At 40.7% G+C, this 19,802-nt stretch overlaps 1 protein-coding gene across 4 annotated transcripts in view; it reads right to left on the bottom strand.

The window, feature by feature from the left end:
- The window catches only part of LOC135465405 (septin-7-like), a 40,974-nt gene extending 21,652 nt beyond the window's left edge, over nt 1-19,322 (bottom strand). For 2 of the 4 annotated variants that reach the window (XM_064742640.1, XM_064742639.1), the window contains exons 1-2: nt 15,190-15,793; nt 4,997-5,264 (exon numbers count right to left, since the gene is read on the bottom strand). In XM_064742640.1, coding sequence (XP_064598710.1) covers nt 4,997-5,264; nt 15,190-15,594 — 673 coding nt within the window. In that variant the 5' untranslated portion in view covers nt 15,595-15,793. Of the gene's footprint in view, nt 1-4,996; nt 5,265-13,354; nt 13,496-15,189; nt 15,794-19,170 lie in introns of those variants that run through there. The other 2 variants (XM_064742641.1, XM_064742642.1) reach the window with 2 other exon arrangements.
- Nucleotides 19,323-19,802: the final 480 nt, after the last annotated feature.

Genomic DNA, 19,802 nt, shown 5'->3' on the forward strand with positions numbered 1-19,802 from the left:
AACCATGGTCAGTCACGCCTGGTACACACCAATGTGTCTCTATTGCTTAAACTTCAAACAGCCTGGGCCTTTACAAACCCCATACACCTGATTCCTACATGTACATTTATGAACTACTGTTGTACTGTATACTTAGCCTGCTTTTCTTGGACAGTTTAATTTTTGTATGTGACAACCAGTGCTGGACCTTAATGTTAAGAGGCCCTAGTAACATCAGATTTGGTCCACCCCTCAAACATAGAATTTAAAATAAAAGACATATTACCCACTGTACACATAGACTTCAGTTTTCTGCATATACAAATTTTACACGAAAAGTAAATAGATAGCAAAATTGAGTAAGTTTTCTATCTGGAGTACACATACTTTAGAACTGAGAGCATAAATTATCTTAAATTTTAAAGCTATCATGGTTTTAAAAAATGGAAAAATCACTGTAATTTTGTATAGTCATAGAGGAGGGAGGGAGCCTTTTGCCACTTTTATCCGGTTGTGGGGACAAGTGATTGAAAGAAGAAGCTTTTCTACATGTAACACAACTCTAAAGCGTACATAATATGACAGGTAATCAGACATGTGAATGTACAGGTGTATTTATTTATCTCACCATTATGGTTATAAGAGATTCCTGCTGAGTATAGTGAAACATGTTATTAATTATTGCTCATACACAGCTTGCCAAAGAGTGATTTTTTTATTGACAATTACCAAATGGTCATTTTTTTTTTATACTAACAAAAGGTCATGAGTGAATTTCTTGAGTAACATTATCTGTGAAATACAATGAGGCTCAGTAAAAAAACAAGACAAACAAAAATGTGCTCCATATATCATCTCACTGAGGAAAAGAAAGGGGTTCAGACTGAGTCGCTAGTGTAGACACCTTGACCACAAAAAATCATCCAGACCAGAGATTTTTCAGTTAAAAGACACATTCTGTTATCTCAGGTCCACCTCACTGCCTTACTTCAAACTGAATGGTATAATGTAGGCAATGCAAAAGCTGATATCTTCATGGATGTTTAGTAAACAAGACATCATACATCACAGAGGCAGATAGACAAATACCAGGTCAGGTAGAGAAAAACATCTGTCATACATGAGGCCGCCTGGTGTAGTGCCCCATTGTTATTGTATACCTATTTAAACCTCAGCTCTCTAACTCAGCTGGCTACATTCACTCACAGTGTCAAGATCAACTTGAGCTTAGGCACAGGGTAGCGTGGTTGGATTTGTCAGTCAATATGCGCTCACGTGCTCCTTATCTACACCTACATAATGCAAAACCATATACACTTATATTATACATGACAACTGTTCTCCTATACCATGAATGCGAACTAGTTGTGAAACACAGTGTTTATGTTCTAGTTTGTTGTCATAGGGAACCATGAAGTGTAACACTCCCGATGAAATTTGATATAGTGTTTAACACAGGCAATGTGACATGTACAGGCCTCCTATAACAGGATGAGTAATTCATGAGGAAGCTGATACACAGCAGGGGAAAGAGTTAGATGACCTAAAAAGTGCATTTTTAGAGGAAATGTCATGACATTATCTTTGGTGCTGAAACATGCTTTTCCAGGAGTATATCTTTCTATTTATTTATTTATTTGATTGCTGTTCTATGCCATACTCAAGAATATTTCACTTATACGAGGGCAGCCAACATTATGGTGGGAGGAAACCGGACAGAGCCCAGGGGAAACCCGCCACCATGTGCAGGCTGCTGGCAGACCTTCCCACGTAAGGCTGGAGAGGTAGCCAGCATGAGCTGGACTTGAACTCACAGCGAATGCATTGGTGAGAGGCTTCTGGGTCATTACCCTGTGGCAGCACGCTAATCAACTAAGCCACGGAGGCCCCTGATACGTTTCTACCTTCCAGATAAACCTTCAGACACATGAAGTTCTAAGACTAATTACACTCTCATAGGCAGATAAAACGTGCAAACAGGCACAGGTGAAATGTTAGCATTGTTAACCGCATCTCCAGAAACTGATAACTGTTTTGTCTCTGGAAATACTAGAGTAGCTCGCAAGTATTGTGATCAGCAGGTGTGTTAACAAGTATATATCCAGCCCACCTTAGGACTATAACACTTGTGGTCTATGGTACACCTGATGAGCTAAAGGTTACAGCTGACACACTCTCACCTCTATCATAATCCAGGCGGGATCTTACACTTGACTTCTCAGCATTAACAACATTCCTATCCACAAGATCAATGTGCACCTAAGTGTCATGTAATGAATGTGTAAATAAATTTTTTAGAGCACTCGGTATCTGTCCTACTTTCACCAGAAGAGACAGCTACAAGAATAATTGTTGTTATATGAAAGTTGTAAACAAGATGAAAATCTATTAATAAAGCATCTTACATCAATCAACCAGAGAGGCAATTATGTATACCTGTATTCTTGATTTCTTCTTTGCTTATTTAATGGTGTTTTATGTTCTCAAAAATATTTCACTTCTATGACGGCAGCCAGCATTACTGTGGGAGAAACTGGGCAGGTTCTGTGGGATCTTGATTTCTGATTTCACAAAGCCAACAGATGTCAATATGTCGGCTGTATGAAAATGAATACCTATCAGACCAAACTTTTCTTTCTGATTTTATGTATCATTTTTGTAAGTCCTTGATGAAATTGATTTTAAACATGAAATGTACAGGTCTCCACAGATTATTGCCCAAAAAGACAGATTTTTTTCATTTTTCTTTATTTGACTGGTGTTTTATGCTCAAGAATATTTCACTTATACAACCGCAGCCAACACTATGGTGGGAAAAAAACGGGCAGAACCTGTGGTAATCCCCAACCATCCGCAAATTCCTGGCAGACCTTCCCATGTACAGTCAGAGAGGAAGCCAGCATGAGCTGGGCTTGAACTCAAAGCAACCACATTGGCGAGAGGCTCCTGTGTCACAGAGCTGAGCCATCATGCTCACCACCTTGTCCATGGAAGCCCCTGGCTGGTATTAGAAGTGTGGCACATAACTGTGTGGTGCCGAACTGCTTGTTCATAACTGATACACAGCTCTTCAGAATTTCCTTGCAAATAAAGGTACCTGTAGAATCAATCACACAGCCTGCCTCCTCAACCACAGGCTGGTTTGCCTGTAGCAGAGGATCCATTAAGCGCTCTCAGCAAGGGACAGAAAAAGTATTGTAACAATTCAGAAATGCACATCCTGTGTGTATGTTTGGAACATCTCTCTTAAGGCTGAAGCCCTATAGGAAGTGGACGCTTAGTGCTGACAGGGTATGCTAGAGAGTAGAGTATGTGTATTAGAGATTGAGACGCCAATTCCTTAGTACCAGATGTGACCCACATACATGTTCAAATGTACAGCACTGTCAGGCCAGACTGCCATTCAGTATACTGTATATCTAACCTTAACAGCACATATCCCATGAATCACATTCCGTTACTGGGCTTCATACAGCTTACAGAATCCAGAATGGTTAACGATTCTTTCCCTCAAATATGTAGACATCTGGAGTCACTTTTGGAAAACTTTCAAAAGTCTCAAGTTAGATTTCTCAGTCAGCCTAATGGTTGTTTTGCCGATGTACAGCTAGTTGTTAAGCCAGAGGAAAGGGAATATTCATAAATATGTGTATGAATGTAAGCTAGAGTATTGCATGATAGTTTAATTAATGCAGTATTTATAATATCTACATTACCTAGATGTAAGCAACTTCCCTATAGTCTCTACAGCACATTACACTTTTCTCCTATCTAATACACATTAACTAACACATTATGTGACATATCTGCACTGCCATGTATTTTCACCTCTCTGTTGCGTAGCTAACGTTTGAGAAACGGCTGATGCATGAAGAGATCCACATGCGGTTGTGTTGAAACAGGCTTTAAATAATTATTTAATAATTTAAATAATTACGACAAAAGGAGAGTTTTGTAAAAGAATAACAGTGTCTTGGATAGTAACTGTTTTAGAGACGCTTGGAAAAATAAAAATAGTCAATGGGTTTATAACTGCATACCAATGACGATTATTTAAATCGTAGTTTTTAAATACGCAGTGGCCAGTTCTCGTAGCAGCTGTTTACAATTAGATTTCCCATGATTTAGTTCACAACTTCCACCTAAGAGGTTGACATATTTCTCCATCAGGTGGCCTAACCTTCCACAGATGACGTAACAGGTGTACTGTGCCATGGAGGCAAGCTATAGGGAAGTTACATACTTCTAGGGACTGGACTTCTGACATATATATATGGGTACTGAATGTTTATAACCATATTCACTACATGCAAGCCTGTGACCGAATGTATACAAGACAGGGGGTTCAGCAGAAGGCAGTTACAAAGGCTGAAGAAAAATTGCACGTAGACACCAACATTTCATTTAATTCTTTGTCCGATAACTTTCTACTTTTTCGGGGTAGCCATCTGTTCAAAGAGATAATGCAAGCCCTGCAATGTGTGTGCAGGATACAAACACTTCCGGAAAACAGCTCATGTGCTAACAAATCCAGCTTATCAACATGAGTTTGCTTCTAAATGACAGCTAGGACTGGCTGGTGGACACATGTAAAATAATGAAAACTATTTCATGAAAACAGCACTCATAATCTCATACACGAAAGCAATATATTGTTTGACAATCTCTTCCAATTGGTTTCGTAATCAAAAGCAGATGAACCATTTTAACTGACTTTATGAACGGTACAAAACCAGTCTCAACATTATTCATCCATGTGCATGACAACATTCCCACTGAATCAAAATTGGCTAAGGACTGATAACGCGATACATGAACGGATGTAACTTCACAGAGGCAAGTATATTTTACCTAATTCCTTAACTATATCACCTTAACTATATTTTACTATCATTAAAATGTGCCTAAACAACGAATCCGATGAGAAAGTAAAATAATTATGCGTCAACAACACAAAGTCATACATAATGCATTAAGTTTAAAAATTCACATTCAGTAACCAATTTTAACAACTCACCTACAACCATCAGAGTAAACTCAAAGCCTCGCTTCACGCTCTTGCGGTAAACTTGGTTAGGTAAATTCGCAAAGCCGACGTATCCCTCCAGTTCCTTATGGTTGTCACGGTGATTCTTCTCCATGTAACGATCATGGTCGATGGGTTCCCGCTCGCGAATGTGAGGCCGTTCACGCTCCCTGTCTGAGGTCAGTCCTGACCGGGCGCTTGGGTCAAACTTTGGCGCCGGAGGTTCCATTTTGAAAAACGCTTCTCTCTTAGCACTGAGCTGTAGAAGAACAAGAGAATGGTAAAATAAACAACAAGCAAAGTTGAAAATTTATTTATTTCACTTGTGCAACAGTGATCAGCATTATGGTGGGAGGAAACTGGGTAGAACCCTGGGAAAACTGATGACCATCTGCGGGTTGCTGAGAGACCTTTCCATGTACCAATGGAGAGGAAGCCAGCGTGAGCTCGACATACAGCAGTCACATTGGTAAGAGGTTCCTTGATCCCACAAAGTTGAAAATGCCTACACATGCATACAACCGAGTGAACAATACCCAACATTATTTCAGCTGAAAAAGAGGTACTTGAACAAATGTATTTAAAACAACTAAAGGCTAGTATTTATCAGAACAACATGTAAGTTTACACATGATATCACAGACCTTCTGGTTCAACATGCATATATTATATAATTGCACTCCGTTAACTTCACATATGCATGTACGGTACATGTAGTTCCTGATATGAAATCATTTCCTGAAAATCGCACCAACACCAACAGAATGAATCATACATGTATAAATTTTAATTCTACAAGTGTACACAACGTTTTAGTATACACCTTACTTACAATTCAGAAACGCTGCATGTTCTCCTGTAAACTTATCACAGTATTAAACTGATGATCCGGTGAAATTAACACTCGTTTAGTACTCTAGATCATGCAAGGGATGATCTGAGGCCTGATACGTACATTTACACAACATGGGCATGGTCGATGTGCTGGTACATATGTACCTAACATGAGAAGTACTGTGTATGACACAGAGAGACCACAGACAATTTGTCAGCAGGACACTCCCCCCCTCCACCACCACCACACTTCTGAAGTTACCTTGATTCCTCAACATTTTCGCATACGAATAAGCTACATGTACGTGTTGCTTCCAATGCAATTTACACACATTTTGAAGTTTATTTTGGAGACAAAATTACTGTACCTTGGTTGAATGGGCCAGTTTCAGGGCTTCACAAAAAGTGTAATTTCGTCAGTCTACATAGAATGATGCCTTCACAATGTGCTTGAAACACCTTACAATCATGCCAAATGGTTGAGGAATTTTAATTATAGTATTAGAAAAGGAAACTGATCTACCCAGAGTATACCAATGCCATTTGCCCAGTACTGTTGATAACCTTACTGACTTAAAAATACCCAACCAAACCACTGAGGGCTGGATTTGAACCTGCAACCTTAATGGTCAGAGGGTAACTGACTGTGGTGAGAACTGCGTGTACACAACTTCAGCTACAGGTACATAATAGCTGCGTGAACTAACTAGGGCTCTTGCTGGAGGGCATATGGGGAGGATTTGTTATGTATATGTAAAAGTGTAGCTTTTACACAAGTAGGATTGTCTGTTTCCAGTGAGGGGTGGGGGTTGGGGGGTGGTAGGAGGGGCTGCACACACAGCTTTGTCAGGAATGCATTGATTGGACAGAAAAATATGATGAACAGTTCATGCTCCGTTAATACCCCTAGAGCGTGTATACAGGTACAGTAAGCTGGACAGGTCAGGCAGCTAACATTAAAATATAGTGATAAAATCAAGTGTTATCATCCGTGAATCCAGACGTGCTTTCTGCGCACACAAAAGTCGTGGAATTGAATTGTAATGAGTTCCTGCCTGTATGCGAATGAAATACATGTGGCTTGTAAACCATGAGCATAGTTCAGCAGGTATATTATCACTCCCCTCATCCCCCCTCCCCCCCCCCCCCCCCTCAACACACACACTTTCACATACATACATATACATGCAGGTATTTTGTACATGCGTGACCTAGATATCCCCATGTACATGTATGAAGTCACGTTACCCCATTCCAAAACCTGGACATGACAATGAAAACAGAGCTGGTCCACAACACAAGCCTAGAAGTTCTCTCCACTGTTAGCACACCTCAAACCCATCTCCATACATGCAGTCACTTTAAAAATAAACAGGTGAAAATATTTAGGTCATAACAAAAAAAAAAAAAAAAAGAAAAACACAACAAATTGGCACAGTCTGTTTACGAAATGCCTGAGGGCTGCAAAATACCGTCTTCATATGCAGGGGTAGTGTAAAGAAAAGGTAATTTAAACCAAGAAGCTCATACAGGACGAATGCAGCAGAACCTGCGCCAAGCACTGTCAGATGAGGGCTAAACCTGCACCTGTAGTTTACAGTAAAGTCGGCTAATCCGATGTAAGGAGGCAATTCATACCCTGCAGATGGTGTAATAGCCTGACGTGTACTAATAGATATATACCCTGTCTGCTGAAGGCCCAGGCATCCAGACCTAACCAATCAGCACGGGCCTCCAGACCTAACCAATCAGCACGGGCCTCCAGGCCTAACCAATCAGCACGGGCCTCCAGACCTAACCAATCAGTATGGGCCTCCAGACCTAACCAATCAGCATGGTCCTCCACACCTAACCAATCGGCACGGGTCTCCAGACCTAGCCAATCAGCCCGGGCCTCCAGACCTAACCTGTCAGCCTAGGCCTCCTGACCTAACCAGTCAGCCTAGGCCTCCTGACCTAACCAGTCAGCCCAGGCATCCAGACCTAACCAGTCAGTCTAGGCCTCCTGACCTAGCCAGTTAGCCCAGGTATCCAGGCCTACATGTACCTACATGTAGTCAGCCCAGGCATCCAGATCTAACCAGTCAATCCTAGCCTCCAGACCCAGTCAGCCCGGGCCTCTAGACCTAACCAGCTTCCAGACCTAAACAGTTAGCCTAGGCTTCCAGACCTAACCACTCAGCCCGCGCCTCCAGGCCTCCAGACCTAAGCACTCAATCCTCTTCTCTAGACCTACATGTAACCAGTCATTCCTCTCCTCCAGACCTAACTAGTGAGGCCAGGCTTCCAGATCTAACCAGTAAATCCAGGTTCCCAGGCCTAACCAGTGAGTCCTAGCCACCAGACCTAACCAGTGAGCCCTAGCCTCCATACCAGGCATCCAGCCTTAACTAGTGAGCCCTTGCCTCCAGACATAATCAGTGAGCCCTTGCCTCAAGTCCTAACCAGTAAGCCCTAGCCTCCAAACCTAAAGTGAGCCCTGGCCAAATACATAACCACTGAGCTCCGGCCTCCAGATCAAACCAGTGATCTCTGGCCTCCAGATTCAACCAGTGATCTCTGGTCTCTCCTAACCAGTCAGCCTGGCTTCAAAACATAACCTAAACTAATCAGCCCTAGCTTTCAGACCAAACCAGTCCATCATAGCCTTCAAAGCTAACTAGTCAGACCAGGCCTCAATTCCTAGTCTTCGAACCAAACCAGTCAGAAAAGGCATCCAGACCTACCCAGTCAGACCTACATTTTAGACCAAACCAGTCAACCCTGGCCTCCACTCCTAACAAGTCAGTCCTAGCCTTCAGGCCAAACCAGTCAGAAAAGGCCTTCAGACCAATGAAGGGTAACAAATAATTAACAGCTCACACACCTCCACTGTCTGCTTTCCCAATGTTTGTAATTAACCCATCACAACCCAATTTGACCTCATCAATCTTCTCTTAGCCGCGTGTCTCACATGAAATCAAGTCATTAACTTCATGTATCACCTTCCGAAAAAATTAAGTGACATCTATTCTTTATCATACTTGTATATCACATCTATTACAACCCCATACAAATAATTTACATGCAGAAAACAGGAATAATGCAAAACACAAAGATATAAACTATATGTTGTTATTTTAATACATGCTTACATATAGCTCAAGGTACTTTACACGATTAGGTTCAATGTGTCTGCATACCCGGTAAGTTAGGAGGAACTGGCCCAGATTGTTTATGATCAAACAAAGATGAATGTACACATGTGCTAAGAAAAGGTGCTAAGAATACATGCATATTCATTGTACCTGTGTGTACCCAAATGAAAATGTCTGCTGATAAGGCTGGCAATATACAAGTACATGTGTATTATGAATCGATTTTACAGTGTATTTAAACAAAGATGTGAAAGTAACAAGGCCTTTTGTGGAAGATTTATTTATCTGCTGTGTGTCTTACGCCACACTCAAGAATATTTCACTAAAAAGACTGTCATGGTGGAAGGAAACCGGTCAGAGACCAGGGGTAAACCATTCTCCGACTCCTTTCATGGAGGAGGTAGATGTGCAATTCTACATGCTATATTATGCAGATGGACACACAACAATAATGTGATGACAGATCACAATCACTGATACATCCAGGTCTAGCTGTACAGAAGCCTTGTTCAGAAGCACACCCAGGATTGAACAGCAGCATGCAACAAGCTAGCTACACTACATGGAGGCATTCCCTAGAGCTCACAGTTTACAATGACATGCCAGTAACAGGGGCTTGAGACTGTGTTACAACTGTGACACCCTAGCCCCTCTGTCTCCTCCTCCCCCACCCCCTATCCCCTCCCCTGTCAGGCAGACAGCCTCAGAAGCTGGCTGTACCCAGCAGGTCAGCATTAACCTGCCCCAGAGCTGGGTGACTCATACAGAATGATGCAGTGCTATGATCAGCCTCCTTCAGATTCCTCTGTTACAGAATGAGCTGGCGGATGGGCTGACTGGCTGCTAGCTTTGTGCTACACACCTCTGCCAGGCCAAGCAGGATGGCCAGTGACTGCTGGCATGTAATTTCATACCTCCAGACTGTGTGCATGTATGTATGTGTACAAGCAGCAATTAAACTGCCACACAAGAGCTCATCTGGTCTCTGAATTCCACAATTAGGGCTATTTTTATAGGGAGAAACACCAAATAAATACACACCAATCACTCAGCTTTTGTACCCACTGTATGTAATTAGATGTGTGGCCAGGGAGTCGCTGTTGTAAAGGGCTTCTGTATGTTCACTTTGGTTACATTACCAAAGAGTAAAAAATTATCAGGGAACCGTTTCTTACTGTACTTCTATCAGCCTTTGGTAGTGTTTGGACAAACTTGGTGATTTATAAAAAAAAAATGTTTTCAGAATGTTTCACTATAACATTAAGAAGGGAAAGCTACACGTTCCACAGATACACGTGCATATATCTGGTAGAGGTCATAATGTCTAAATTATCAATGCAGGGCAGAGAGCAGATGTATATGTATACAGCTTCTTCACCAAAGATCAAAACCTTCATCATTACATGTATATCAATGGTTTTGAGAAACCCCAGCATCAAACTTTTTTATAAATGTTCATTAAGCCTCAGGTGTACAAGGTGACAACGGCAAGGCTCCATAAAATGTTATTCTGGGACTAAATGCATAGAAATTGGCACAACTTGATAATTTGGAGAAAAAAAACGAAACTCAATGGAAAACCCTCAAAATTAAGTCTTCTTAAAAGTAAGTCAAAAACCTGGTAATTAAAAACAAACGAACCTATATCATCACAGAATAAAGAGGTCTACATCTTCAAATCATGATCAATTCATAATGCACGAAAATGCTGGGAAATTCCACATGATTCTGATTCGCAGACACGGTCTGGGACAACAGGTACTTGACCTTAGTACTAATAAAATATGCATTACCTGGTAAGAATCTCAATGTCTAAGCAAAGGTGTACCGTTTATTACATGTAATTCTGTCTTAGAGAGGTTAGTGTCATAGCATGGACACCACATGGTACAGTACATCAGCTCAAAAGTTGATTTTAGTCAATTTCTGTGGACCGACAACTGCTGACTCAGCAGACGTACTTTTCTACAACTCAAGCATCCAATTGTATCCAGTTGTCAAAACCAGAGTTTTGTACACCTTTTTTGACTGTTACATAACATAACTGTTACATGTAAGTTGACTTTGTTGAGTCGGAACCAGTTGCTTACCATTGAAAGATGACATACATGTATGCTTGGCTTTGGGTGCTCTATACACAGATACCAGACACTTGACCAATGAGGATGAGGTTTAGTCCTCAGCCCCTTTGTAGCCATATGTTGGATGGTTTGTCACATGCTTGGTGATAGGTGGTGTTCGAATGAGAATTATAGAGGGATGAGATTCCACTCTGAATGCCTCATATCTGTGCCCCATCCGCATGTCTTCTGGAACAACCTACTACCTACAAACCTTGATTCCTCTGTGTCCACAAAGCCGACCCAAATCGCCCAAGAGAAAAATATTCCTTTGTACTACAATGTTAAACAGGAATTAACAAAATAATACATGTGACAAGGGCACACATGTACATGTGTTTATGCAGCCAACCATCAATGCTTGAGCCAGTAACGCATGTAACAGAGAGTAAAGGTATTACTGTATAAAATGAATGTATAAAAACATGCATGAGAATCCATCTCATTGTGCCAATAAAATATAGTGACAAATCTGACCAGGCAAAGGACATTGGACAAAATTAAAACCTACATGTAATTATATACAACACTAGTGAAATAATTTTAGCCACTGTATTTCACCTAAAGGTTGGAATGTAAAAATGAAATGAAATGAAATTTCAGTACTTTAAGGTCTTAAAAAGATACTTTGATTCTAGCATTTGAGTTTTTCTGATAAAAAGTTAATCAAACTTTAAAGTGGCCATGTAAGGCAAATTTATTTTAAAATAAGCCACCTGAATAACGCTTAAACTTCCAGTGAACATACACAGGTATGTTTTTATCAACCACTACATACATAGATCTCCTTATAACCATAACGAATTAACAACAATTATGAAGGCTCCTCACTAGTAGGAGTTCCAATTCTTGAATCTCCAGCCTGCTTTTAGCTCAGGACGATCCAATATTAATTTAGTTGTTACAGGTCAGAAAAGTAAATTACTTTATCAGCTTCACTGACTTATTACACATGCTGTACAAACAAATTAGTTAACTACACGCTGTCTGCTCCTGACCTTGAATCTATCATTACAAGGGCTTCACAAGCTTAATTACATGCACTATTTATAATTATTTATATAGGCTTGAAGTATTTTGCATTATGTGAATTCTGGTGATGAAATGATGTTTTCCACTTGTCTGAGTTTCGCTTGATGTATCCCTGCAACTTGTTACATCAAACAGAAAGGGCAGAAACTGGCAACAGAGATAAACAAATGCTCAGAATTTATCTGCTTCTTTGCCTCAAATAGATATTGACAGTTTTAAACAATTTCCTAATCTATAGATAATGTACATAGGTATTTATGTACCCCCACCCCAACCCCACTTCACACACACCCTTCATCAGCATATGTTTATTGTTAGCTCACAGCATGTCATTAGACCATCACAGCTGTTACTTGTCTCTATCTTATCATACATATATCTGACATAAAGTGTTCAATGTCTAGAACTTCTATGTGTGCAGGCCTCATAAAGTAATTGAAATGTTAATCACCGTCTGTCTCATCTGTCCACCACGCGCCATCCCAGCCCAATCTGTCCACCTGATAATTTTTATACACATACTGACATATGGCCTTACAAGTAGACTAACTTATATGCATCCAAGAGGCATTAACTGAAAATTCTTTTTGTATGCAGCAGACATGGGTTCAATTCCATGTCCAGTCAAACATAAAACTTCCCGATTTGGCATATCTTGTTTTTTTTTGTGTGTGTTGTGTGGTGGAAAGAGAGGTGGTGAAGGGGAAAGGGGGATGTCTTTTTCCAGAAGGCAGATATTGGGGGAGGGGGGGGGGGCACAGAGCAGGCGTTCAAAGCAAAATCTCAGAACTATAGTTTTTGTTTCACAGAACACAGATACAAGAGACTCACTAATGAGGAGGCAGGCAAACACTGTACATCAGCTACATTTTCCATATGTGTCAGAACTGAGAGTATGGGATACAAAGACAGTGTACCACATCCCACTTCAACAACATACCAACATTAACTATAGCTTGTGCATGCAGTATTAGTGCTGAAGTCAGACTACACAATACTGGTGGACTAACAATAACCCTTCATCTCAGCCAGGTATTAATTCCAAGAAAGACAAGCTATGGATCGGGGAGCAGCACCACAGGGCTACAGAAAAAACAACTGAATTTGCCACATGAGCTCCTTGTTTCTGCGAAGATTTCGGGACGAACAGACATGACGAAGAGGCAGGCTTGAAGTGAAATGAAAATATGGAGTTTCCTGGGTGACCTGAAATGAACAAGACTTACCCTTGACCATCAATGTGCTTCCTGGTCTGACAGCTGCTTGGGGCCTGATTGCACCTACCAGAGAACCATCTGGGGCTAGTACTATCTCCCTGGTATGTGGAATGTATCTGCTGGCAGCCAGCACAGCATAAAGACTGTGCCTTACACACATTCCCATCTACATGCTCTCACAGACAGTACCATCAGATGACAGCACCCTGCATGATGAGAGAACACAGCAGAGGGATGCAGGAACCAGGCACCTCCTACACTGACTAGCCTACAGCCAGCAGGCAGCAGGCCCTCTGATCCTCAGTCAGACGGAGCCCATGATCAATGCTTACACATAGGACTTCTCCAGCCAGCCAATACAGACATGAATGACCGACAGTGCTTCCCTCATTCACAGCGCTTCTGCATTTGATACAATGCAGCGCTTGCCGCCACGTGGGTCGGGCTTCCCCATCCCAATACAGATCACCCAACACTCACTCACCCACCCACCCACTGCTCATATAAGAATCAAAGAAAGCCTACGGGTGAGGCTCTCAATTGATGACTCAATGGTAGCATTGCCCTGCCTCTAACTCCACAAGAACTACATGAAGAAACACTGTGCACCCAGAACTACCATGAAGGCATACAATGTATCCTTTGCTATTGGTGACAAAGAGGATTGTGTAGCATTTTGTCATGTCTAGGTTGACATGTAGATGAACATATGACTGCGAGTGCAGCCAAATATTACCTGCAGTTTTGACTGGGATGGTCAATGGTTGAATTGTACAGATCTGTTGGTGTATTATAACAACAGAAACACTCCATGAAATGTGATCCAGGCCTATGCACATGTATACATTGTACATATGTACTTGGCCCTTTGAAATGTACATCACATTTCAACTGATTCAGTTACTGACTACACTTAATTACATGTAGGTACTGCAGTCACATATATACAAATAAAATGTATACCAGACTAACTTAGACTGGTCATAAATACATGCAAATATATGAATTTCGGTGTAAACATTATCCTACAATCTCCATATTTTTTGGAAGTAAAATTCGGTTTCCTTTCATTCAGGTCTATACATGACATCAAGGTCTCCCAGATGCATGGGTGATGCATGGGCCTACCTTTCATTCTCGTCCATGCATGACATCAAGGTCTCCCAGATGCATGAGCTATGCACTGGCCAAAGTCATGACATTTCCAAAGAACAGGGACACCTTGAGTCAGTAATCAGATTTCTAACCATCTGTCAAAATTAACTTCAGCAACAAGTGGATATTTATCTGCAAACCACAAAATAACCAACCCAAAATTATTAACCATAATGACTCCACCATAGGAGAATAATATGTGTTAATCTGCTTACAGAAATAAGATCCAGTCAATAGTGCCAGTTGCCTTTAAAGCAGAAGAAGGGAAATGTCCAATAAGTTAACACGGGAAAAAAGCCAGACTAACTCAATGGTCTTCTCCAAGTCAAGAATATTTCTCTTATTACTTCGTCAACAGACACACACACAAAAAAAACCCAGCTCTCCTTTCACTTAATACAGAAGAAATCCCTCTGGTTGAACAAGAACTTAATAGGAAACCTAAAAGTCGTTATAACAGGGGGAAGGGAAGGAGTCAAACTAAGACGCATACCGTAGCCACGAACACGATCCACAAAATGGCGCCTTCAAGTACACTTAACTAAATGTACAAGAGACTCTCAGAAGAAAAATTGCCTTCATACATGATATTCCGGCCTGAGCAATTCATCCTATCACCTCCCCTGAAGAACAAAACTTCAGTTGTACATGTTGATAAAGACTTTGTGAGTACTGAATGACAAACTTACTATTCCAGGTTTGATGCTCTGTAAATCCTTGTTTGAGAGGTCTGATGAAGAACTCTCGCGATCAGGACTATTCACGCCACTACGTTCCGAGTACGAAATGTAACGTGTCACATTGGATCCTGGAGATGGTGAACGTTCCCCGTTCGAAAACGAATTTTTATCCGCTCCTGAAGTCACAGTTGAACGACTGGGACTATTTCTGTTTTCGTACTTTGCCTTCTCGATGCTGTTGTTCAAATCAGCCTCTCTGCGGAAACTTGACCTCTGTAACAATTTGGCTTTATCCGGCTTTTCTGGAGTCGGTGGTGGCACGCGACCACTACCCTTGGTGGCTGCTGCTGGTGACTGTGCCGGGGACCGTGGCGGGGTACTCACTGATTGGGCTGTAGCCTGTCCTTCCGACATTTTTTCCTGTTTCTCCAGTGTTTATGTAAATGAGGAGAGACTGAGGGGCCAGAGACAGAGAGAGCGAGTCAGCGAGAAATACAGAAGGTAGCTGCAACTTTCCAGCGACTAGCGATGAATTAATCTGAGCCGAGAAGCTGTTGACTACCAAGCCCTCATGTCAGCTCTCACCCAAGCTGCTAGCGATTCCTCTGAAACTTGTCCCGTTAGTGGCCAAAGAAGAGTCACTGACTACATGCAATTTGCTAGCCCTGCTTCAAACAACAGTTCCTAAAGTCTAACCTCCTCAATACAGGCTTCCAGGGTTCAACCCTGAAACTTAATACAGCTTCATATGTACTTAAAACCAGCCAACTTCATCTGGAGGAGAAAAAGGGGGAGTGGCCTGTCCTCCTTCACACATATACACACACATGTGGTCCTGGTTAAGGGAGGGTGGGTTAACTTGGTCTGGTAATCTATGAGCACTCTCCCCAAGGCCTTGACAGAATTACAGATTACTCCAGACTCTATTCCAGCAGTAATAGCTGCTGTGTGTACGCCAATGATATCATATCTACTTGACATCAACAGCACTTATATGTTATAAACATACATGTACTAAGCAAGCCCAGATTTCTGATCCAGGTCAAAATTAACCAGCAATGTTACAAAAACAAAAAAAAAACAAAAAATTAAAGACCAGGCAGTTTATAGTTTTAATGGAGCATGTAAATAAGGTACATTAAGGGTAAGTTAATATAAATATTTAAAGAAAGACATCTATATGAAAAAGTTGTGTATGTACTGTATACATGTACATAGATGTAAAACAGATAACATACACTCATCCAACACATAAGCATATCAATCACCCATGGAGTGTGTGTGTGTGGGGGGGGGGGGGGGAGGGGGGAGGGGGCTGCAATGTGCATTGCAGCATGCTTTAAACTCTATTTCACCAAGAGATACGTGTAATATGTATGTGTGTAGCTGGATATGAAGTCATTCAGCTCTGCCTCCTACATGTATGTCACATGTGTGGGAGTATTTATCACAGGCCCTATATCAGCTTAAGGCAGACATAGGACCAAGGTTCCACAGATACTCAGACCTGCAGGAAGTGAAATCTGAGCTTAACCAAACTCCTGAAGTACCCATACTACTCTGATGAAAATGTGTACATGTGTCTAATACTTGTACACATATGTGAAAATAGTTCACACCACAGAACATGCAGCCTTATGTCACCCTACTTATGTCACACCAACTAACATTATATAACTGTAAATGTACTGCCTAATACTATGCATATACATGAAATTATTACTACAGTTGACAAAGCTTGGGTGTTCTTTTTTTTTTTTTTGGGTCTGAACAAGTAAGTCTTCAAATTTTTGCTTTACATCCAAACTGTCAGCAGTGCAATTCACCTAGGTTGAGTTCACCATTATTTTTAACATTACCTTAGTGATTCATGTCATAACTGCCTCCTTGTATCATGATATTAAGGTCATCATTTAAAATATGTTTCTTGTGGGGCAACCTGGCTCCCCATTCCCCCCCCCCACCCCCGGGAAAAAGACCTTACTCTTATGTTTTTATTCGGCTTTTGTTGATGGAATTTTCACATTCTATTTTCCTTTCTATGTTAATTTCTCTAAAATCAATATCTCTTTCACTGGCCAGAACAGAAAACAAAATATTCCCCACCCTCCGACCCAACCTTACTTCACAGGGTAGGGTTACCTTCAGCTAGAGGACAATGAACATGAGACTCCACCACCCACATGTACATGCAGAGTCTGGTTCTTACACTAGCCTCTGCTTGCTGAGCAATAAACCAAAAGCCTGAGCAATAAACCGAAAGCAAAAGTTGGTCATGTTATTCGACTTGCACATTCTTAAATAACGATCTATAAGCATTGAGATGTACTTGGAAAGTAGGGGGATTTCCTACTGTTTAAAATGTAACCGCAAGCACCAAAAGTACTGTATTATCACACTTACACGTATCTGCCTCTGAAACTTTCCAGTCTAAATTCTTACTTACTGTTATTCTATTTCACCTTTTCACATGTTTGCAAGGTGTTTATTCAGACATATTCTGAAGGCATTATTCTGTGTAGACGAAAAAATGATGCCTTCTGTGCACATTGAAATTGGCCAATCCAACCAATGCCGTTTTGTGTACACAATAAAATCACAAATGTGTATAAACTATGCTGAAAGCTGTTCTTTCATTTGCAAAAAAAGGTTGAGGGAATAAGGTATATACTTGTGGGCCATTTGCCATATACAATTTGACTGTTATTTGACACCATCCGTATATAATATACATGTACATGTCTGTCTATAGATACACAGATCTGCACATACAGTGTATGCATACACCGGACAGCCAGCTATCTGTGTCAATCATATACATATATGTAGCCATAAGTCTATCAGGATTATTTAATTAATAAGAGAGGAAAGCTTTTAGTACAGAATACATAATTAATTAGATGCTTGATTATTAACAACTGACATATGCCTCATTTAGACTGAGCTGTACCCGAAATAAAAAAAAAAACTCACATGTCAATTTCCTTGACCTTCAACAGCTAGATTTCATCTTATCTTCTTCTTATTGGTGTTTTATGCCTTACTCAAGAATATTTCACTTACACGACAATGGCCAGCATTATGGTTTGTGGAAACCGGGCACAGCTCGGAGGAAACCCATGACCATCCGGAGGTTGCTGGAAGACCTTCCCACATATGGCCAGTAAAGTTGCTTACACACTCACTGACACTTGGACAGGACAACTCACAAATGTGGTTCTTAGCTGAATACAAGAAACTAAGAAGTTATGAATTTGGAAAGAGTCAAACCTCACTTTGTACGTTTGTACTTAGAATACTGCAACTCCCTACATAACACATTTATACGTATGTATAATTTCTTAAAGAATGCATGAAACGCTTGGTTTTTATGTCTTAAGATGGACTACACATGTATAAATGATGTGGCCTTGTTAGCATATAAAAGTACACACAAGCTTCTCACCTCCCTTCTTGGGGCATAAAAGTGGCTTTATACTACACTTTTCCTAAGGTCCCACAAAAATTATAAAGCAGCCTGCCAGGGTGACATCAACTGGAATACCTTTTCGTGTATCCTTTAAAACTTCGTTGACCCCCAAACTTTCACAAATTACTTTTCTCGCAACTTTAATGCCATATACATTTTTTTTTTAGTAGACCAAGTTGCTTGCCTATGTCTACTGATTCTTCAGGTCTAAAACCAGGGCACTAGGCCATCATCATAAAACTCTTTGTTGGTGGCGATGTGGGTGGAAAAAGGGTCGCTCACTTTGTTTCTTTTGTTTTTCAAAGTCTGACTGATGAAAGACGTAGGCATTTTTAAGAAACAAACATTTTTCTTCATGGCCTTAGAGATAATTTTAGCCCAACCTTTTTGTCTTTATGAAATAAACAAATACATATGTAAATGCAAGTGAAATGAAACACTATATATGGCACACCCCGTTCACTTAGCAAATGTGAAGTACTGATGTAAAGATCACTATTCAGTCAAAGGTATGTACTTACCGCTGGAAATATCAGTTTCGATATGGGCATTTTCGTGTCACGGCCAAGCGAATATGAAACAAAAGAAAGAAAAAATATCGAAGTATTAGCCCAACGACCTGACTTTAAAGACCTAGCAGATGAAGGGTATAACCAATTCTGGTTTCATCTGGATACATACTAGTCAGAGACAAAAACACATGCGGTATGGCTATGATATATGACAAACAGGAATATTAACAGCTGTTATTAGACCCAGCTGTAAACTGACCCAAATTTATGCAGTAGTCATCGATAATCTCTCCATAATTACACAATTTGTGTCACGGGCAAATGAGATGGCAATTAAATAAACGGCGACGTGTACACAATCATGCGATAAGGTATTCAAATGTTTTCAATGTGCTAGAAAAATGCAGTCTACCCGTTTTGCATTCCATAGTAATACAACATTTATTATACCAGTCAAAGCCACATAAAAGCATGTACTCCAGGGGCATCAAAATAAAGCAACAAATTCACCCAAATGTTTAATTTGTTTCTTACGTGTGAGTGTTTTTAACGTAATACTCAATAATTTTTCACTTATACAAGGGCAACTGCTAAGACTTTTATGGGTGGAGAAAACTAAAGCTCCTGGTGAAAACCACCGA

Source organism: Liolophura sinensis, chromosome 5, assembly GCF_032854445.1.
Source record: "Liolophura sinensis isolate JHLJ2023 chromosome 5, CUHK_Ljap_v2, whole genome shotgun sequence".
NCBI lineage: Eukaryota > Metazoa > Mollusca > Polyplacophora > Chitonida > Chitonidae > Liolophura > Liolophura sinensis.